The sequence below is a fragment of the Petaurus breviceps genome, unplaced genomic scaffold (genome assembly GCF_028583685.1).
Source record: "Petaurus breviceps papuanus isolate PSGF00001 unplaced genomic scaffold, PetGlider_PUasm1.0 90778, whole genome shotgun sequence".
Lineage (NCBI taxonomy): Eukaryota > Metazoa > Chordata > Mammalia > Diprotodontia > Petauridae > Petaurus > Petaurus breviceps.
The window spans coordinates 1881778-1905916 of NW_027187343.1; the positions used below are offsets into that span (position 1 = coordinate 1881778).

General features: G+C 36.2%; 1 protein-coding gene across 4 annotated transcripts in view; it reads right to left on the reverse strand.

Annotated features, from left to right (window-relative positions):
* The window catches only part of CDC42BPA (CDC42 binding protein kinase alpha), a 409866-nt gene that overhangs the window by 302849 nt on the left and 82878 nt on the right, over positions 1–24139 (reverse strand). For all 4 annotated transcript variants that reach the window (XM_069069123.1, XM_069069124.1, XM_069069121.1 and 1 more), the window contains exon 2: positions 20701–20792. In XM_069069123.1, coding sequence (XP_068925224.1) covers positions 20701–20792 — 92 coding nt within the window. The remainder of the gene's footprint in view (positions 1–20700; positions 20793–24139) is intronic.

Consider the following 24139-nt stretch of genomic DNA (forward strand, 5'->3'; position numbering starts at 1 on the left):
TAGGGGCCTAAGAAATATTTGTTGATTTGTTGGCTTAATCTCAAAGTTACTAGGGTTTACTGTTGTCCTTCTTTCTCAAAGAGAATCAATGACATCAAAAGGTAATGACTTGATTTGTGCTTGAACTGGATTTAAGTGAGTTGTTGGCTATGTGTTGGCTATCACAGTGACAGATGTTAGCCAAAATTTTATGGGGTTGCATGCTAATGTTGAATGATGAAGTATTCAGTGTGCATTTGCCATATCATTCTAAGATGTGTTAGCTATCATAGTGACAGGTGCTGGCCAAAAGTTTATGGGTTACACAAAGTTGTCAGTCTCAATCTCTCTTCTAGAGTCACTGAAGTCCAGGGGCTAGATAAAAGCCAACATGACTAGAGATGGCCCAGAATGCACTAGATAACCTTGGCATCTGTGATGTGTGACCAAACTCAAAGCGCTCCACAGTGCTTGTTTCTGCCATCTTCATAGCAATTGGAACAAATTGTTCCCATCCACTTATTCAACTGGGGGAAATCTTCACCTGCCTAGGGCAGTCACCCCTCTAACTTACCTACGGGTTTGAAGTCAATCAATTACCCTCAACCTTGTTTAACCTATCTTCCAAGATGGTTTACCAAGTTGTGGCTGCTGTGCATATGCTACAGCTTCTTGGAGCCACAGGCAAGAACTGATGCCAGGAAGACATCAAAATGTTGATGTTTGGCCCTAAACAGCACTCACATCAGAGGTGCAAGTTCAGAGGTAAGGAAGTTGCAATCTTAAGGCCACATGTGGCCTTCTAGATCCTTAAGTGTGGCCTTTTGACTGAATCCAAATTTTACAGACCAAATCCTTTTATTTTTATTAATACATTTTTGTTCATCTTTCATATTTTTATTTTATTTAAGGGAATGTATTCAAAATAGCAAAGAATAAAATAAGTTTCAACGAAATAATCCTCTCAGATTGACAGGAACAATTAGAACATTAGTAAGCAATAACAGCTAACTGACAGTTGCTATACTCATTATTTAGCTCTAATTTCCCCCATCTGATGGGTGCCACTACAGCATGAGACTGGTTGGCAAGAGGTTAAGGGGGTCAAGTATGCCAATCTTTTATCAGCTTTTGACAACAGTGCACTGTATTTCTGTTTAAAGCAGAATTTGTGAATAGTTGCATAGCTCAACAGTATTTTTAATTCTGTTTACTTAACAACCTATCATGTCAAAGATGATCAAGAGAATGCTGAAGAAAACATTTTTTAATGAGTATTGGAAATTGCAATATTACCTTGTTTCTGCTAAAGATAAGATGATTTACTTGCTGTTTAATACTACATTATCAATATTAAAGAAATTCAATGCTCATCAGCATTATAACATTAATAAGGACCACAAAAAATTTAAATCAGAGAGAGAGGCATAAAAGGCTGTATTGAAGAATTTAAAGATCAAAAGCAAAGGCAACTTCTTTTAAGCAGCAATAAGACCTGGAAATAATACCACTAAAGCAATTTATAAAGGATCTTAAATACTCGGGGGAAAAGTCATTTAGTGATGCTGAAATTGTGAAAGAATGCACTGTTGAGGTTGTAGGATGCTTACATCCTGATAACATTTATTTTTTTTTTTAATGCTTTATTTACTTCTGGTTTACACCATTCATTTCCTCCAGATTTTGAGTTACAAATTTTTTCCCTGTTTTCCCCTACCCACCACCCCAAAATAGTGGTCCCACAGGATATCCCCTCCTCCAATCTGCTCTCTCCCATATTTTCTCCCACACCCCCTTCGACTTTTCCATTATATATATATAATTTCTATTCCCTTCAACTATTTTCATATTGAGAAAAGTTTTATCAGTTACAATTATCGTTTTTCCATGTAGGAATGTAAACAGTTTGACTTTGGTAAGTTCTTTATGATTTCTTTTCCCTCTTTACCTTCTCATGCTTCTCTTGCTTCTTGTATCTGAATGTCAAATTTTTCTATTCAACTCTGGTTTTTTCATCAAGAATGCTTGAAAGTCCTCTATTCCACTGAATGACCATATTTTCCCCTGAAACATGGTACTCAGTTTTGCTGGGTAGGTGTTTCTAGGTTGGGAGCATCTACATCTCTCCATAAAAATTTATTTGACATTAACATATATTTATTTACTTCTAGTTATACATACTGGTTTTCTCAATTAAATGCAAACTCCCTTAGGGCAAGAAAGATTTCATTTGTGTTTTTACATTCTCAGTGCCTACTAACAAAGAGTAGGTAACATAAAGAATAAGTTTCTGATATTCCAACTAATCTGCTTCTCTCCATCTTCTCCACAAAGAGAGCATGAGAGATGCCATCTGAGTTAAAATCTATGTAAACTATATATCTAAGGCATTCTACTGATCTAATAGTCTAACAAATCCATCAAAAAAGGAAATGAACCTAGCTTTATGTAGCATGATCTTGAGAAAGCCATCCTAGAATAGTCTCCCTAACCATTATTTCTTACATAGCAATCACACTCTTCCCTGTTAAAAATCAAATTCAAAGGCAGCTAAGCAGCGAAGTGAATAGAGCATGGGTCCTGCAGTCAGGAGTACCTGAGTTCAAATCCGGCCTCAAACACCTGACACACTTACTAGCTGTGTGACCTTGGGCAAGTCACTTAACCCCAACTGCCTTGCCTTCCTCCCTCCAAAAAAAAAAAAAAACCAAAAAAATCAAATTCAGAACAAAATTTCCCCTTGTTTTCTCTACCTTTTGAAAAAAGACATAGTTAAGCCAAGTCAAGAAATTTTTCCTTGCTCTAAATACAACAGAGGGAACTCTAGCAAATTTCCAAATGTCTAAAATCCCTTGGTCATTTTATTGTATAATTTTATCATCTTTTTGTACAAGACTTGTAACATGTTTTCAAAATTCCACATCTATTCTGTATTCTTGTCTAAGTGGTTTTAAGTATAAAACAAAGACAATATCATTTTTATTTCTACCTGTTTTAATTAATAAAATACCGACACACCAGTTCCTACCCAAATTAAGTAGACTGAAGACTTCATTCAGCCAAAGAAAAAAAAATTCATTAAAAATTTGCCATATTGGCCAGACTCTTAAGAAATTTCAGCATTGGCTAGACTCTTAAGGAATCTAAGTATTTGTGCCACTAATGCCAGATGGGTCAGATTGAATCTGAGGTAGATTGCATCTCCTCACCTAAATTTTCTATACTATGGTTCCTTCACGACCCCACTTCCTCTGATTCTTAGGATTCCTCACATGAGTATATCATCTTAATGTATAATGCTACTCTGACCTTCCACCTCCGATCTATTCTACTTCTTTAAAAATTCATTGTTTCAGAGTCACATCAATCAGAAGTATGTCAACAATACCTAAATTTGCCCTTTTTGGAAGTGAACCTTTGACTAATCAAATCATATCTGTCACCTACTGTTGACATTCTGAATAGAATTTGAAAGTTATAAATTTTATTGTTGGATCCTTCCTTGGATTTCTTGCTGTGAACATTTCAGCATCTCTACTCTTTTTCTTCCTTTACTATGGTTACTCTATATTAGTACACAGTTTGGTAATAATGTTTTCCTTTCTTCTCAATTCAAAACTCTTCTGCTTACATTCACAAGACTCCAGGCAATTACAATCTAACCAGCCTTGTTTGGTGCAATTCACCCCAGACCTGGAATGAGTCTGTCATTCCAATATTTTAAGCTGAGATCCAGAAATCCAAATCCCATTCTCAGGTACCATCTTTTAACCAACTGCTCACTTCCAAATCTGCCTCTTTTAAAGTCCTTACTTTTGACGAGAAGCAGTGATGAATGCCATCTCTCTTATTAAATAAATATGAGACATTGGGGAAGTCACTCTGTCTGGGACTCAGTTCCCTCATTATTGTCATTATTATCATCATTATCATTTTTTAATAATAATAATAGCAGTTAATATCTATATAGCACTTTAAGTTTCACAAGCACTTTTCATGTCATTTTATTTAATCCTCACAAAAACCCTGGGAAGATGAACTGGTAGTTTGTTGTTGTTGTTGTGTACAACATGGTTAGTATGGAAATATGTTTTATATATCTTCACATGTATAAATGATATCATACTTCTTTGCCTTCTCAATGGGTAGGGGTAGGGGAAAGAGGGAAGAAGAGAATGTGGAAGTCAAAATTTTTTTACATGTTAAAAATAAAAAAAATTTTAAAAACCAACCATGGGAAGTTGATGCAATTCTTATCCACATTTTACAGATGAGGAAACTTGAGGCAGGCATTAAGTGACTTTCCTAGAGTCACTCAGCTAATAACTGTCTGACACAAAATTTGAATTCAGATCTCTAAATCCAGGTTTCTATTTTTTCCTTTTTTTTGTTTTTAATTAAATGTTATTTTTATTTTTAGTTTACTTCATTCATTTCCACAAGATTTTGAGTTACAAATTTTCTCACCATCATTCTCCTACCCACCACCACAAAACAGTGATCCTACTGTATACCCCCTACCCCAATCTGTTCTCTCCTATATCCTCCACCATCCCCCCTCCAACTTTCCAGTAGGGCAAGATGGATCTCTATATCCCAATGCCTGTATATCTTATTTCCCAGTTGCATGTAATAATAATAATATTTTTAAAAAATTTGATTTTAAAATTCCAGATTCTTTCCCTTCCTCCCTCATTACCCAGCCTTACTGGGAAGATAAGCAGTTCAATATAGGTTGTACATGTGGAGCTACACAAAACATTTCCATAGTGGATATATTGTGAAAGACTGACTATATTTCCCTCCATCCCATCCTGACCCCCACTTGTTCTATTCTTTACTTTGACCCTGTCCCTTTTCAAAAGTGTGTGCTTCCAACATCCCTCCCCCTCAACCTACCCTCCCTTCCATCATCCCCTCTCTCATCCCCTTCTCCCCTACTTTCCTGCAGAGTGAGGTACCCTATTTAGTGTGTATTTCATTCCCTACCCAAACCAAATTCAATGAGAGTAAGGTTGACTCATTCCCTTTTGCCTTCCTGTTCTTCCCCTCCATTGTAAGAGTTTTACCTTGACTCTTTTATGAGATAATTTACCCCATTCTGTCTCTCCCCATCTTGTCTCATTATATTCCTCTCTCACCTCTCAATTTCACCTTTTAAGTATCATCCTTTCCTATTCAATTGATCCTGTGCCCTCTGTCTATGTATACTTGTACACATATATACACTATAGACATATACGTGTATGTAAATACACATATATATATATATATATATATATTTCTATTCCCTCCAACTATTCTCATACTGAGAAAAGTTTCATAAGTTACAATTATAGTTTTTCCACGTAGGAATGTAAACAATTCAACTTTGATAAGTTCCTTATGATTTCTTTTCCCTGTTTACCATCTCATGCTTCTCTTCCTTCTTGTATCTGAATGTCAGATTTTCTACTGAACTCTGGTTTTTTCATCGAGAATGCTTGAAAGTCCTCTATTTCAATGAATGACCATATTTTCCCCTGAAACATGATACTCAGTTTTGCTGGGTAGGTGATTCTTGGTTTTAATCCCAGCTCCTTTGACCTCTGGAATACCATATTCCAAGCCCTTCAATCCCTCAATGTAGAAGCTGCCAGATCCTGTGTTATCCTGATTGTGTTTCCACAATATTCAAATTGTTTCTTCTTGGGGCGAGTAGGTGGTGCAATGAATACAGCACTGGCCCTGGAGTCAGGAGGACCTGGGTTCAAATCCGGCCTCAGACACTTAACACAAAAATACTAGCCATGTGACCTTGGGGAAGTCGCTTAACCCCAATTGCCCTCAGGAAAAAAAAAGCAAATTGTTTTTTCTTGGCTGCTTGTAATATTTTCTCTTTGATCTGGGAATTCCAGAATCTGGCAATAATATCCCTAGGAGTTATCTTTCGGGGATCTTTTTCAAGAGGTGATGGGTAGATTCTTTCAACCTCTCAACCTCTATTTTGCCCTCTGGTTCTAAAAGATCAGGGCAGTTTTCCTTAAGAATTTCTTGGAGGTTGATTTCTAGGTTCTTTTTTTGATCATGGCTTTCAGGTAGTCCAATAATTTTTAAAAGATCTCTCCTGGATCTATTTTCCAGGTGAGTGGTTTTTCCAGTGAGATATTTCACACTGCCTTCTATTTTTTCATTTGTTTGGATCTGTTTAATAGTATCTTGATTTCTCATAACGTTACTAGCTTCCATTTGCTCCATTCTAATTCTGAAGGAATGATTCTCTTCAGTGAGCTTTTGAGATTCTTTCTCTGTCTGGCAAATTTAGCTTTTTAAGGCATTCTTCTTCTCACTGGCTTTTTGAGCCTCTTTTGCCATCTGAGTTAGTCAATTTTTTAAGGTGTTATTTTCTTCAGTCAGGTGTTGACTCTCTTTTCATGATTTTCTTGCATCATTCTCATTTCTCTTCCCAATTTTTCCTCCACTTCTCTTATTTGGTTTCCAATATCTTTCTTAAGCTCTTCTAATAGATGTAACCCATTCATATTTTTCTTGGAAGCTTTTAGTGCAAGAGTTCTGACTTCGTTATCTTCCTCCTGTTCCATGCTTTGATCCTTTTTGTCCCCAAAAAGGAATCCAAAGTCGGATTGCTGTGCTTGCTTTGCTTGCTCATGTTTCCACTCAATTATCTAACTTTTGAGCTTTTTGCCACAGTAGTACTCTGCTTCCAGAGAGGAGAGCTTTGACATCACTGGGGTTTTCTTAGCTTCCAGAGCTATTAGTTGGGTGCCCTCTCAGAAGCCTCCACTGGCCCTGGCACACTTGTCACACACCCCAGGACCTCGTCCACCCTAGACAGCAATACAGTTCCAAGAAGGTTAAAGCAAGAGCGATTACCCCTCAGACTGATTGCTTGGTCCCCCTACAGTCTGCAGACCAGGAGCTCTGAAGCAGCCATGCTGCAGCAGCAGCCCCGCCTCAGCCACTTCTCCCTCCAGGGGCAGAGGGTGGACCACACTCCAGGATCCCCTGTTCCCAAAGTCCACTGACCTCTCACTTTGTCTTTGGCATTTATGGATTGATAATTCTGGAAACTGCCAGCTGGGCTGTCTTCAGCAGAAGGTTTGTTTCTCTCTGTCATTTGGGGGGTTCTGTAGCCCTAAAGTTGGTTTAGAGTCATAAGTATTTGAGATGGTTATGGATCCAGGGTTCTATTGCACCACCTAACTATCTTAAATAGATGCTATTTTTAAAAGGGGGAAAGGGAGGGATTGCACTAAATAACCATTAAGGTGGAAATCTAAAATAGAAACTAAGGCCTAGAGAGATTAAATAATTTCCCCAAAGTCACAAAGGTTACAGAGAAACTGCAAAGTCTGGGTTTTAACCCAGAAAATTCCAAAAGACTAACAAAGACCTGATCATCAGACAGGGAATCCAGTAGGTTATACTATCATTTCTAGGATTTTCAAAGCACCTTCCTTCCTAAGTGCTTATCTGATATTTTTCAATTATGTGCTATTCTAGTAGATGCTCCACAAACATTCCAAATGCAACACATCCAAAACAGGCCTCACAATCATTCTCCCTAATCCCATACATCCTCTTAACTTCCCTGTATTTTTCAGAGTACCATCATTTTTCAAGTCACCCATATTTGTTATCCATAAGTTGGTTCTTCACTCTCATTCACCATAAGTAACTCTATTCAATAAGTTGCCAAGTTGATGATTTCAACTCAGCATCTTTCACATCTATTCCCCTCTTTATTTACACCACATTCACCATAGATCCTTATCACTTCTTATCTGATATACCAAGATCCCAACTGCTCTTTCTGCATCCATTTTCTTTCCTCTTTAATTTAACTTCCAAACACCTACCAAATTGCTGTTCCTAAACTACTAGTCTAACAATGTCACTCCCCTCAAAAATCTTTTTATTGCTGTTAAGATAAAACACAAACTCATATTCTAACTCCAGGATATCTTTCTATGCTGGTTATACATTATACCACCCTCACACATACTAAGTTCCAGTCAAATTTACTTATTAGTTACCTTTTACATAACCTCTCTCCTCTAGGCCTTTACATAGATTGCCCCCCCCCACCCATTCCTAGAATGTTCTCCTTCCCCACCTTTACCTCTTGGAACTCCCAGCTCCCTTAAAGTAAGATATTTAAACTGAGCTTAAGTTCCACCTCTTTTAAGACCTCTTTCTATATGTCCTCAATTGTTAGTCTCCGCCTCCTGAATAATTTTATTTATTTTGTACATACTCATATGTGTACACATTATATTCCCTTTGCAGAATTCCTTGAAGAAAATTAAAGTTTCACTTTTATATTTATATCCCCAGCAACTGGCACAGTGACCAGCATGTAGAAAGTTCTTAATAAATGCTTAATTGATCTGTGATCTCACCGGTATGGGTACTCCCTCCAAAGATGCAAATCACAATCATTAATGTCTGACTCTGGTGTCACTCTCATCCACATATTTCCATAAGTCTGGGATAAGGTCTACTCAGTATGCTGGGAGAGTAGAAGGAATCTTCTTGTCATTTTCTTGACAATATATGAATACCAATGGAGCACCAATAGGTTGATCTTTGCTTATCGCTGACTCTTGCCCAAGTGAATAACTCATCTCTTATTATATTGTTGTCTTTGACTACCAAATGGTTTAAAGCAAAGTATAGCAACTAGGTTCTATTTAATAACAATATATATTCACTGAAAGCTAAAGAGATGATATTCAAAACAGAAAACAGTATTACAAGAAGAGCCCACAGATAAGTATATTCAGAACAAAATGACATGGATTTATTTCCTACAGAAAGGAAGCTGGGAGGTAGGGGGAGTCTTAAGTAGGAATAAGACTAAGAGTCTAAATATAATGTAAAAACCAAATGATCTGAAGAATAAGGACCAAGTGAGAATTTTTTGAATCCTTTACAATTTGTCCTTAGAGCAATGGGTTACATTGTTAAACAGAGGAGCAGATTTTCAATTTAACTGTTAAAGCTACCTCTCAAATGCTAACAACATTTAATATAGTTCAAATGCTACGGGTATCATGCTAAACAATAATGACAACAGACAAGCAATCACAATGAAGAAATAATAATAAAGTTTAATTCCAATAAGGTCTTGCTCCCACAACCTGTACTAAATGGTGAATTCACAACTGAATACATTAAAAGCAATAGTCAAAGAAAACTATAGATACAGATTATTGATATAGGTGCTGTTACATCTACCAAAAAGGTCCAGAAAAGAAAGTTCTTGACACCAAAGTCACAACCAAACAGTTCAACATTAGAAACTGATATTATTTTTTTCAGTGGAAATGACATTGAAGTAAAAGGACTACCATCTGTTTTTATGCTGTACCCTAAGGATCAGAATACCTTTTAATCTGACTTGCAGCTAAAACCTCAAGCACAACCAAGCATCTGGAGGGATGTAAATGATGAACCTGAAAAGGAAATTTAATCAATTCAACAAAAAGGAAGAGAAACACAACAGAGCTGTGTCGTGAAGACCTGGAAAGAAAAAGCACATCTAGGAAGAGGGTCAAATAGTACCAAAAGTTCAAGAAGGATGAAGACTAAAGAAAAAAAAAAAAGACCTGATTTAGCAAAGAGAGATAACTAGTCACCTGGAAGACAACAGTTTTAGTAGAAAGCTGAGGACTGAGGCCATGTTACAAAGGTCGAGATGTGAGTGCGAGATGAGAATTAGACAAGCACAAACTTTTCTGAGAGTTTGGCTGTGAAAGAGAGGAAAAGTACAGGATGATACCTTGAGAGGAAGGTAGGATAAAACAAGCACATACTCTATTAAAGGGACTGTGCTAGGCAGGCAGTAGAGATTCAATGAATGAATGAATGAAACAGCATTTATTAAGCACTTATGGTTTTCCATACAATATGCTAAGTGCTAGGGATAGAAATACAAGCAAGATAATCTCTACCCTCAAGGGATTTACATTCTAATTGAAGAAGACAACACATTAAAAAGTAGAAAGCTAAAGAGGATACACACACACACACACACACGCACACAAAGCAGTACTTGTGACAGCAGATGGCAGGGAGACCCAGGTTCTAAGATAAGGTAAAAAGGTCACATAGCAAAGGCAGAGCCCAGGGGGATAAGAAAGGAGGATGTCTGGAATGCCTTAGAAATGGTCAGGAAATGACATGGAGGCCTTATTCCAGATACAATAAGCCCAAAGCAGAGCCAGGGTCCTAGAAACAAAGTTTAAGTGTTGGTGAGATGAGTATGAGAAAGATAGCCTGAGTGTTAAAGGCAGGCTTAAAAAAATATGTTTCTCCCCAGCAGATGATACAGAACAATTTATAGTCCTTACCCTCAAGAAACTTATATTCTACAGAGAATACAGCATATAAATAGATAATTATATAAATGATAATGGGGAGGAGACTAAAGTGGTAACACCTAAGGAGACAGAAAAGGCTTCTGCTAGGAAAAAGCAAGTAAGATGATCCTTCAGGTAAACTAGGCATTCCACAAGGCATAAGAAAGAAGGGAATGAATTCCAAGAATTGGGGACAGTCTGTTCAAAAAAAGCAGAAAATGAAATGGTGACTTCAAGGAAAAGGAAGTAGGTCAGTTTGCCTTAGAAAAGTAGACTGATAATTTACTAGCTGTGTGACCTTGGGCAAGTTGCTTAACCCAAATTGCCTCCAAAAGGCAAAAAAAAAAAAAAAAGTAGACTGATGAAAAGATACCCAGAAGTTTGCATTATATGCTAAGGGCAATGAAAGGCCCACAGAGTATCCAGAGTAGGGCAACCTCGCCTTCCCCACACCCACACCCACCCCCCAGTCCCACCAAAAAAAAAAGCTCAGACCTGATTTTTAGGAAGATTATTTTGACAACTACATGGAAAACAGAAAAGTGAGAGATTAGAAGCTATAATTTCAACTAGGAGGCTGTTGCAAAACTCCAGACAAAAGGCAGAGTTTATCCTGAACTAAGATAATGACAGAGTAAATGGATAGATTCAAGTTATGTTAGGGGAGAGGGAGAAAGACTTGAGGACAATTCCAAGGTTGCGAAGTTGAGTGAATGAAAAGTCAGAAATAGGGCAGAGAGACAATAGGTGACATGTGGCTGAAGTTCAGGAGGCAGACTAGGAATTAATATATCAATCTGGGTATCATGCACAAAGAAATAATAAAACACCATTAAAATTGATGATATTACCAAGATGAAGAATGTAGAAAGAGAAGTCTTAGGATAAAGTCCAGGGAGATAGATACTCATGTTTATAAAACATAACAGTAATGATAATCCATGATTCCTATTGCTTCTAGGATCAAATATAAACTCTTAATTTTGAATTTTAAGCCTTTTACAACCTAGTCCCAATCTCCCTTTCCAGACTTATTTTATTTATATAATACACACACACACACACACACACACACACACACACACACACACACACATTAGTGTCCTTCACAGACTCTATGGTCCAGCTATGTTGACTTTCTTGCTACTGTTCATGCAAGACATCATTTCCTGTCTCCACACTGTTTCACTGTTCTTCTCCCAGTGGAAAACTTCCCACTTCCATCTTTTGGAAGCCCTCAGCTCAAATACCATCTTCTTTCCATGAAGGCTTTCCTGACCCCACCAACCTCTAGGGGAAGATAAGGAAAAAAAGACGGAAAATACCTAAGATCTCAGGAAGAAGAAAACTCAAAGACCTTGAACATAAATAAATCAACAAGGAAATCATTAAAAGCAGAAGGAAATATGGCCTCCAGATCTAGTAAGTGAGTTCAAGCATCTATGAATAAATACTGTAAAACAAAAGAAAATGATCCAACTCTTGATAAGAGGCAGATGAAACCCTGTGGAATTTGAGAAGAACATGGAACTACAACACAACATTCCTAAGTGGTTTAAAAAAGATATGAGAATTATGAGACAGGATTATGGCTTATATGGCAAAAATTATGGGCAGAATTGAAAAACTAATTTATACAATGTAAATATCACCAAAGAAATAAGAGAACAAATTGGGAATGCAAATACAAAGAAGGGAAGGATAATCTAGAAGTTAAAACAAGTAACATTAAGAGAAAATATGCTCTCTATGCATCTAAACATACTGATCATGAAGACTGGCCTCAAATTAGATTCATAGGTTTCCCAAAAGAATATAAGACACAAAAAAAGACCTGAACACCATAGTGCAGAAAATAATAGAACTGTACAGAACTTCTAAACACATAAAATGAAATACCAATTGAAAGAATTCATAGATTACCTCCAGGGGAAAAAAAAAAAAGACAAGACTACAAACTCAACATAGTGGTTAGATTTAACAATTCAATTCAGAAACAACAAGTTCTATAAGCAATCAAGAGAAAGACCTTCAAATATTAAGAAAATAAATTCAAATAAGACAAAACACATCAGAAAACACAAGAAGGAATGTAAAAATGTATTCCAAAGAATAATGGAGTTCAAGATACAGTCCAGGGTAACCTACCCAGCAATATGAGCTTAAACATAAATGAAAAGATGGGCATTTAACAATAAAGGGGTATTTGAAACATTCTTAGAAAGAAAACAAGATCTGAAGAGATTATTTGGTTCTCAAATATGCAAAACCACAGAGTAAACAAATGCAGCAGCCAAGGACAGCAACAGAATGACACTATCAGTAAGAGACTTCTTTCAAAAGGTACACAAGTAGGCAGGAGTGATGACAAAAGTCAGGTGGAGAAGTAACAGAGAAGTGAACCTTCAGCATTATGGAGAGAACCTAGGAACAATCTATCTACATGTGTATCAATGTTTTTTTGTAGGACTATATTATAATACAGAATGGGAAGATGCATGAAAGGGAAGAAAAAATCAGGGGAATAATGGAAAGAGTATAATGTACCTGGATCAAATTGAGGGCTGGCAAAAAGGGGAAGGTAAACCCTATGGTTCTTCAGAAAAAGAAGAATCATATAGGGGAAAAAATGAAGATGGGGTGAGGGGGAGAAAGACTGCAAGGGAGAAAGGAAAAAGAGGAAGGCCTTGCTTTGGTGGGAGGAGTACTTCCATTAATAAATGTTCCTATGAGTGAAGGGAGACATTCTATAAAGGGAAATGAGGATCCAGTGCTAGGTTTGGTCTGGGAGATTTGGTATTTCAAAAACTGTTCATTCTACTTTGGAAGGCAAAAGTTAGAACTCCTTAGGGCAACTGGCACCAGAGGGAGTGGGAAAGCATGGACACAGTGAGGAAATTCTGAGGCAAATGGGAAAAAGAAAGTAATCAAAGGGAAATTATAGATCAATGGTGGGCTGCATAATCAGGGATGGGGGAAAGGGGGATTACTACCATGTGACAGAGATCTCTTGGTCACCTATAAAAATTGGCCCTGTTCTGGGAGTGAGGGACAATGGAAAACGGAATCCTCTTGGGGGCAAGTTCTACAAAGCATTAGTAGAAACTACCAAGAGAGTCAAGAATGGTTAATTCAGAAGCTCCGATTCCACAAAGAATACAGAGAATGGAGAGTCATTCTCTAGACAATTATAGGGGTCATGAATGAAACAATGAGGGTCTAGAGTAGAAAAGGATGAGTAAAAGGGAAATTAATAGAAATCCTCTCTGAAAATGGGCACAAAGAAATGAAATTTTAAAAACTGATGAACAGTACTGTTTCTAAAGGAAAGGAGAGGAACAAAGAATGTACTTGACTAAGAGGAAAATGGGAAAGGGCGAAATTAAATAACCAGATAAAAATAGGAGGGGGGGGAAAGGAACTAATAAGCAAAACCCCAAGGGAAAAGAGTAAACAGAAAAGAAGGGAACAATGAGAGTGAAGGGAAGAGAGCCAGTGGGAATAGCTGCTGTTGTTCAGACTTGTCTGACTCTTTGTGATCCCATTTGAGGTTTTCCTGACAAAGATACTGGAGTGGTTTGCCCTTTCCTTCTCCAGCTTAAGTGATTTACCCAGTATCACACAACTAGTAAGCATCAGAACCCACATTTGAACTCAGGAAGATGAGTCTTACTGGCTCCAGGCCTGTCACTCTATCTACCTTTCCACCTAGCTGCTCCTGGTGGGAATAGAACAATCTTTAAAAAGATTAAACTAAATTGAAAAGACATTGTGATTACAGCAGAACAGGTGAAATCACAAAATCACTAATATTTTTAAAAAACGAAAATCAATATTAGAAACAAAAGGAGAAAAAATATAAACTCAACTTTCAACTTCAAATGTGAATGGATTAACAATCCAATAAAATGAAAAAAGAGCAGCCTGCTAGGGGCCAATATGGCAAAGTAAGTAGCCTCACATGGGAAGATGATACTTGTAATTCTTAAAAACTGTGTCATTAATGGTACACCTAGAAGGAATATACATAGAGAATATAGGTAAAAGGTTAATTTGAGGGAATGACAGAAAAAATTAAGGGATGAAAAAGAAGAGTACAATGGGTTCAGAAAGAAGGGAGAGGTAGGATGAGATAAATCATTTCACAAGAAGAGGAATGAAAGATCCATTTATGGTAGAGGGACAGATGGGAAGGTGGACAATGGGCATCACTTGAACCATATTCTCATCAGTATTGACTCAAAGAGGGAATAATATATACAATCAGTTGAATATAGAAATCTACCAGACAGGGAAGTAGGAGAGGAGGAGATATATATTATCCATATTTTTGTGTATGGATATATACACACATGTACATAAATATATACACATACCTGTATATGAAATATATAATATATAAAGGGAGGTGGTGAGGACTGACAGAAGGAAGGACAGATCAGGGGAGGTGGTAGACAAAAAGGAAACACTGGTGAGGAGGGAAAGGGCAAAAGGAGAGAGAGAAAACAAACCAGAGGAAGATTAGGATGGAGGAAAATACACAGTCAGTAATCTTAACTATGAATGTGAATGGGATGAACTCTCCCATAAAACAGAAGCAGATAGAGTGTATCAAAAACCAGAATACTACAATATGTTGTTTACAAGAAAAACATTTGAAGCAGAGAGATACACATAGAATAAAGGTAAGGGGCTGGAGCAGAGTCTATAATGCTTCAGCTGAAGTAGAAAAAAAGCAGGGGTAGCAATCCTGATCTCAGGCAAAGCAAAAGCAAAATTAGACAGAATTAAAAGAGATAAGGAAGGAAGTTATACCTTGCTAAAAGGTACCACAGACAATGAAGCAATATCAATACTAAACATATCTGCTCCAAATGGTATAGCATACAAATTTTTTTTTTTGTTGATGCTTTTTTGGAGGGGGGAAGGCAGGGCAATTGGGTTTGAGTGACTTGTCCAAGGTCACAAGGCTAGTAAGTATAAAGTGTGTGAGGTTAAATTTGAACTCAGGTCCTCCTGACTATAGGACTGGTGCTCTATTCACTACTCCACCTAGCCACCCCTAGCATCCAAATTCTTAAAGAAGTTAAATTAGTTACAGGAAAGAAATAGACAGCAAAACTATACTAGTGGGGGACCTCAACTCTCCCATTTCAGAACTCGATAAATCAGAACTCGATAAATCCAAACAAAAAATAAACAAGAAAGAAACTAAGGAGGTAAATAGAATATTAGAAAAGTTAGCTATGACAGACCTTTGGAGAAAACTGAATAGATACAGAAAGGAATATATCTTTTTCTCAGCAGCATTCAGCACCTACACAAAAATTGCAATAGGGCATAAAAACTTCAAAATAAAATGTAGAAAGACAGAAATATTAAATATATTCTTTTCAGATCATAAAGCAATAAAAATTACATTCAGCAAAGGGCAGTAGAAAGATAGATTAAAAATTAATTGGAAACCAAATTTAATCCTAAAGAATAACTAATTGGATCAAAAAACAAATCATAGAAACAATCAATAATTTCATTAAAGAGAGTAACAACAATGAAACAACATAACAAAATGTATGGGATGAGGCCAAGACAATATTTAGGGGAAATTTTATTTCTCTAAATTCTTATATCAACAAAACAGAAAAAGAACAGATCAATGAATTGAGGAAGGAACTAAAAAAAAAACTAAAAAATAAATTTAAAATCCTCAATTGAGCACCAAATTGGAAATCCTGGAAATCAAAGGTAAGATTAATAGGACTGAAAGCTAAAAAAATAAACAAACTATTAAGCTAACAAATAAATTCAGGAGCTGATCTTATGAAAAGAAACTAATAAGAAAGATAGGCCACTGGTTAATATCCACTATCAAAAATGAACAGGGGGGGAGGGTAGGTGGCACAGTGAATAGAGCACCGGCCCTGGAGTCAAGAGGACCTGAGTTCAAATGTGACCTCAGACACTTAACACAAAAACTAGCTGTGTGACCTTGGACAAGTCACTTAACCTCAACTGCCCTCCAAAGAGGAAAAAAAAAGAAAATGTCCTTTACTAAAAAAAAAAGAAACAGGGTGAAAACACCACCAAATGAAAAGGAAATTATAGCAATCATTAGGAAATATTTAGCTCAACTATATGTCAATAAATCTATCAATCTCAGCAAAATCACTGAATATTTACAAGAAATAAAATACCTAGAAAATACTATCCACATTCAGATAAAGGACTGATGGATTCAGAAAGCAGACGAAAGCATATTTTTCTTACTTTATTTTTTTTTCCTTTTGATTTGTTTCTTCGTTAACACCTGTGACTAATATGGAAATGCTTTACATAACAGCACATGTATAACCTATATCAAATTACCTGCCATTTTCAGAAAAGAAAGAGTAGGAAGGGAGGGAGAAAAAATTGGAACCCAAAATCTTGTAAAAATGAATGCTAAAAATTGTCTTGACATGTCATTAGAAAAAAACCAAAATACTATTAAAAAAGAAAAAATTATAGATTGGATAAGAAAGCAAAACCCTACAACATGTTGCTTACAAGAAATACAATTTAAAAACAAAGACATAAATAAAATAATACTGAGGATGGAAAAAATGTACTATGTATCAAGTAAATCTAAAAAAGCAGAAGTGATAATGTCTGAAAAAAAGAAAAATAAATATTCAAAAAATAAAAAGGAATAAACAAGAAAATTACCTTATGAAGAAAATGACTATAGACAACAAAGCAATATATCAGCAATATACACACATACTCCAAATGCCTTAATATTCAGATTCCTAAAGGAAACATTAATTGAGCTACAGGAGAAAATAGAGAGTAACATGATAGTGATAGGAGACTTCAATATTTGTCTCTGAATTTTGGATAAATTTGACAGAAAGAGGAACAAAAGGGAATACTTGGAAATAAACATACATCTGGAAAAAACTAGAACTAAAAGCTTTATGGCATGCAATTTGGAATTATGCAAATAAAATGACTAAAATGTTCATATCCTTTAAAAAAACCAAAGATTTCATTGCTGGAATCATACCGCAAGAAAGATAAGAAAGCCCTCATATGCACCAAAATATTTATAAGAGCATTTTTTTTTCTGAAAGCAAAGAATTAGAAATAAAATAGATGCTCATAGGTTGGATTTTTAAAATTGTGGAACAGGGGTGGCTAGGTGGCACAGTGAATAGAACACTGGCCCTAGAGTCAGAGGGACCTGAGTTCAAATCTTCAGACACTTAACACAAAACTAGCCATGTGACCTTGGGCAAGTCACTTAACCCCAAGTGCCCTACCTTCCCCTCTTCAAAAAGCATAAAAATAAATAAAATAAAAATTGTGGACCATGTATGTAATAGAATATTACTATGCTAGAAGAAATGATACATGTGACAAAAATAGAGAAGCATACAAAGCTCTACATAAACTGGTACAGAGTAAAGTCAAGAAAACAATATACACAATAACTATGATAACGTAAATATGGAAAAAGAACACTAAAAAACAAAAGTGAATTAACAAAATTATAAAGGTCAAGCACAATCCTGGGCCATATGAGCACATAAATGAAGAATTAGACATTTTATCTGATCACCACATTTGATCTCAAACTTCTCCAAATCTGAAATTATATGCTAAGATAAAGAACTTAAGCTTTCTCTTTGGTTTAGAGTACCTTAAAAAAAAAAAAACCTGAAACCTGTGAATTACTGCTCACCCAATACCGGCACAGAGGAACCTTAAAAAAATCACTAAAAATCATCTATCTATGGGGCAGCTCGGTGGCACAGTGAATAGAGCACCTGCCCTGGAGTCAGGAGGACCTGAGTTCAATTCTGGCCTCAGACACTTGACACAATTACTAGCCGTGTGACTTTGGGCAAGTCACTTAACCCCAATTGCCCTCTAAAAAAGGGGGGGGAAATCATCTATCTAAAACCACAAGCAAATATCTTTTTTTGGGTATACCAGAAGTTTTACTAACAAATACAGGAATAAAGCAAGGATGCCCACTCTCCCCAACTATTATTTTACATAATTCTATAAATGCTAGTAACAACAATAAAACAAAATAAAGAAATTAAAGGAATAAATATGAATAAAGAGGTGCTAAAAACAAACCCTGTTCGCTGATATGACAGTCTATTTGGAAAGTACTACGAATCAGCAGACACTAATTAATAGCTTAATAAAATGCCAGGCTACAAAATAAATCTTTAAAAAAAAATCAAGCATAACCTGAATGGAGAGATAGGAAATGTCACCCATAACCCATCCATTCCTAGATGTGGGAGGTACACACATGTGCTTGCACATGTTTTCTACCTTTTAAATGTATTGACAATTGTGCTGACTTTTTTTTTTCCTCTTTAAAAAAGTCATCTTTGTTATACAGCTCTCTGGGAGAGAAAGGAGGAGAAATACTTGGGATAAATATGATAAATGTAAAAAATTGAAGATACAAATATAATTTTTTTTTGATCTGTGACAGAGGAGGAAAAAAGGTAAGTCATAGTTCTGCTATTTACTAGCTCTGTAACCTTGGGCAAGATCACTTACCCTCACTGGGTCCCAGTTTCCCCATTACATTAGATTTTTAACCTTTTGTATTACTTAGGCACAAAAAAGTCACCTTTTGGCAATATGGTAATGCCTAGTGACCCCTTCCCTGAATATAGTTTTCAAATGCATAATCAAAATTGAGTTATACTGAAATAGTTATCAAAAAAAATTGTTTTAAGTTTTTTACCTCGAGTCAAGAATCCCCAAAATAATAGGATCCTCTCTAAAGTCTTTCCTAGCATTAAAATCATAGTTAAGTCATAAATTATTTGATACTAACAAGTTTCAAAAAAGTTCAGGGAGGAGAGGGAACAATAAGAACTAGAGTAGTCAGGGAAGTCTCAAAGTAAGAGATGGAGATTAAGTTGAAAACTGGTGAATGAGTAACAATTATATGTGCAGAAGATAAAAGAAAGAACATTCAAACATAACCCTAGGCACAGAGATGGTGTGTTTATACAGCAATAAGACTGGTCTAACTACAGTTTGGCACATATTAGGCAACAGTGAGACCTTTAAAGATCAGGCACTGACACAGAAACGTAAGAGGAAGGTTAATGAGCAACACAATGATACAAAAGTTGCTTTTAAGAAGAGTTATTGGGGCAGTTAGGTGACAGCGAATAGAGCACCAGCCCTGGAGTTAAGAGGACCTGAGTTGAAATGTGACCTTAGACACGTAACACTTACTAGCCATGTAAATTTGGGCAAGTCACTTAACCCCAACTGCCCTGCCCTCCCCCCTCCAAAAAAGCAAAAAGAAGAGGAGGAGGAGGAGAAGAGAAGCAGAAGCAGCAGCAGCAGAAGAAGAAGGAGGAGGAGGAGGAGAAGAAGAATCATCTAACAATTGTTCCAAAAAGACTGGAAAGGGAACAGCTTGGACCCTGGTTAAGTCAGCTAGAAAGGTGTTACAGTAAAACAGGAATTAAGCATGAAATGCTGGACTAGGGTAAGAGCAGTTGCACTTAAAGCCATAATTAGCAAGGTGACAACTGGGGATTTACCCCAAAGTGCTATATTTAGAAGGCTCTGACAGTACCTGCAGTTCTTCAACAGCACAGAAAAAAAAAGAATAAGGGGGAAAAAATGTGAAATAGCAAGCTACTAGGTGGCTTGATAATAAGAGCTTCCCGCCCTCATGGTTCTCTATGAGCAGCCTCAATGCTGTATCTTAGAATCTCTATTTCCTTCCCATGGAGTTTGTGCTGCCTTCTCTCCACTCTCAAAGTCTGTGCTTACTTGTCTAAGATTCAAAATTTCCTAGCCACAGCTTTGAATGTAGTAGACAAGATGGGATACATGGGAGATTCCATAAGAAATAACAAGTGGCTTGGCAATTGACTCAATAGTGAGATAAATGAAGACAGTTTAGACTTTTGGGCAGCGTTAAGTAGAAGAAAGTTAAGTACAGCAATAGGGACCAGGAAGTTGAAAGTTAAAGTTTTGGAGAGAAGACAAATTCCATTTTGAATGTGTAAAAAGTTTGTTGTAGATAGTAAGGCAGCCAAAAGAGAATATTTCTATACCAACAAAGTAGATACTCTAAGTATATGAGCTTCCCATGCTTTGTCAAGGAATTCCCTGAGAAATTTCCTTTGTGAAAACACATAATTTCAAATTTGAAATTAGGATAAAATTTTCAAGTGATCACTTCTTTCCCAATCTTTGCTCCGGTACTTTGAGATGTATGATAAAATGGCAAACAATGTTTTAATTTATCCACATAGAGTAAACAGGTGATTTTCAAAAAAGAAGTTAATAGACATTCCATAGAATCTTCATATCTTACCTCCCCAAAAGCTCCTCTACCAATCACCTTTAATATTTCGAAGTCTTCTTTATGTAATCGCATCTGTTTCACTTTAGAAGTGAATGGTTTGGCTGTAAGAAAAGAACATCATCAATTATTTTTTAAAAGAAGATGAAAAATTATATATAAAGTATAAATTTTTACACTATATTACATGCTAAAAGTTCAAACAATCATTAGTAGACCCTAAAAAGTTCCCATTAAAATTTAAAGAGGAAGTAATTTTAATCACCAAAACCAAAGTTTATTTTTTTATTTCTTATACAGTTATGTCATTTTGGAAAAATATAAAGGCATGCATCTTAAAATGCTTTCAAATATCTCTGCAGCTCAATGTGGCTATGTAATAAAACTGTTGATTTATTTCTAAGTTAATAGTATATACTTCAACTTTAATATATTTATGTTAGTCCTAGAAAGAGAAACAAGATTTCTAAAACTAGTTCAAACAGATAAAGCAATTTCAACTATTTCATCAGAATTTTAAATGATAAAATATATTATATCACTATTAGTAACATTACAAAAATGTTTTCAGTTATTGTCTTAGCACAGAATACACACATTAGTGATTAAAGACAAACCACAAGAGAAAAATAAACAAAATATGAGGCCAATATTTGTAATAAAAAAATCATGGTGGCACTCTTTAAAATTTCTATGACATTGAATCACTGTGAGGTAAGTTAACAAGTTTCAAGTATAGAAAGAAATCTAACATTAAAATTTTTATTTTATATTTCAGTTTATTCCTATTAATATCCAAAAAACCAAGAAAATAATTTTAAAACCCAGAGGTTTCACATACTATTTAACTCCTACCCAAGAATGAGTATTAAGGCAATAGACTGACTGAATTTCTAAAAATCAATTACTTTATTACCAAGATTTTATTCCATTATAAAAATGCTATTCTTTTGAAAACTAATCACAACCAGACAAATTGGGAGGTCTGTCAGGCTTTTACAGTTGTAGCTTCAAATAGAAAACATTTCTAATTTCCAAAAATTCTTTAAACTGAGAAGCTCAAGCTAGATTTGTGCCTGGCTGACAATGCCACATTTTAAAATCAGAGATTCAAGTAAACTGTACTTTTAAAGTATTTTTTTTGATTACATGATAATGGAATTTGGTTGTCAATTTACATATTTATCTCAGAACTCTCTGAATTGGGGGTTGGGGGATGATGTTGAGGGGGATTTCAGCCACAGAACTGGAGAGAAGAGGAAGCTGAGGACAGATGACTAGAATTTTCTCAGTAAAGAAGGTTGATAGTTTTGGAACAGACACTGTGCAACAGAGTCAATCAGGGAAGAGTGAAAGGATTTCTGAGTCCAGTGAGGGCCCAGATGAGATAACAAATTTATAGTGGATCCTAGTCAATAAAATCATGTGACTTCTTCCAGTCATCAGCAGCAGCACCCTGACAAGAAGTAAAGAAGGTAGATATCAGGAGCAATCTAGGGCTGAGGTGTGGAAGAGAGGAATGATGTAAAGACAAGGAGGCAAGGGAATCTGGCATAAAACTGAACTGATTATAGGATCAAGATCATAAAGAGAGGCTCTGTACAGGAGAGATGATAGTAACATACTAGCAAAGCAGGGAGGAGTGGGATAACAGGATATCACAACAATGACAAACAACACATTTAAGGGAGTAAGATACCCAAAAAAGAGGGGAATATAAGAAATTATATAAGTAGTCTGAGAAAAGAACTACAGTGGGGGGGGGAGGTAGGGAAGCACTGAACAGTTATCAATGATAATGAGATAAAAGCTGTATGAGGCAGGGTAAAAGTGCAGATCAGAAGAGATGAAGTACCTAATGGAAGGGGAAAGGAGATTTTACCTAGGCAGCCTAAGATACATTGAGAGGAGGGATATGATTTGGCTCCTCTACAACTACACTAAATTTGTAGAGTCACAAAAAACCCAGAATGAAATCACAAAGTACTAATTAGCTGTTAGACTGACTGTATAAATATGTCTACACCCTGACCTCTTTATGCTATACAAAAACCTCTCCAAATGAGTAGGAGACACCAACAATGATTGAGAAAACAAATTAGCCACCTTCCAGAAAACTTTAAATAGCTGAACCATGAGGAGCTCAACAGAATCAAGGCTCAGAGTTGTTTATGGAATATAAGGGGATGAAAAATCACTAATGTTCTCCTTATAGTTGTAGGTTAACTGCCTCCTCCACATCCTGGGATGTCAGTTTAAGAAAATATGGCTCTAGCTCTCCTTCCAGCTATCTTCAGTGACAGACAGTCTATTGCTGACAATGAACTTGAGTCTGTTGACTTATTGCTGAACAATGTCAGTTGGACAAGTTCTCTCATACTAATTATTCCAATCACCACCCTCACCATTGTGAATTCCTGTTTGAATTCACAAGGAAACTTTCTTCTTTAAATCCAGATATTTTAACTTCTCAAAAAAAGACATTTAAAACAAATTGCTTATGACAAACTAAAATCTGAACTTAGAATTTGTTATTTTCTATGGACTGAAGACTGCTATGAATGAAAATGAGCATTTATTACCATACAATCCTAGCATCTTCAAATTTATAGAATCATAGACCTAAAGTAGAACTGAAGAGGAACTAAGAGACAATCTAATCCACCTCTTTCATTTTAGAGAGAAAGAAATCCTAAAGGGAATTCAGAAGCAGCACAGTCTAACCTGTACCTGAAAAAATAATTCTTTCCATAATACTGTTGACAAGTGATAACCCAAGGAAATCTACTAAAACGGAAAATTAAGAGTTAACAGTACAGTCCAGCTTTCTTGGACAACTATTCTACCCCCCCCCCAAAAAAAAAAAAAAGATCTAGGAAGAGTACCAGACCAAGTAGGAGGAAATCAAATGAGAAACCACAGTGGGTCATTACACCAGCCCAAGATAGAGAAGACTACCCATAAGCAGGTGACTAAGGTAGAAAATCTGAGACACAAGTGGGCCTGCAACTCTATGGCTCTAATCATAAAGGAGGATAGAGGGCCTGAAATGGCTGTGGATGTAGAGTTTTGTTGTTCTGACACCAAAATGAGATCAGAGTCTCAGAACAGAGGTGAGTGATTTAGAGCATCTGTTGTGGACAGGGGAATTGGGTGAGAAAGAAGGTGCCTACAGCTCTAATGCAAAGTCTTCCTGCTAGCTGACAGGGACTAGCAACTGCCTGAGAAAGCTCCCTACCCAAGGGCAAGTATGTAGTTGTGCTGAGATTCAAATTGGGAACCATCCCTACTAAGCTCAGACTAGAAAAGAAGGGATTTGGGACATAATGAAATTTTGCAAATTCCCAGCCTGAGTTTTTCCTGAGATCTTAAAGAACACAGCATTTAACACCCAAAGAATTTAACAGTAGAATTACACAAGGCTTTAATATTTCCTCCCAAAATGCCCAGA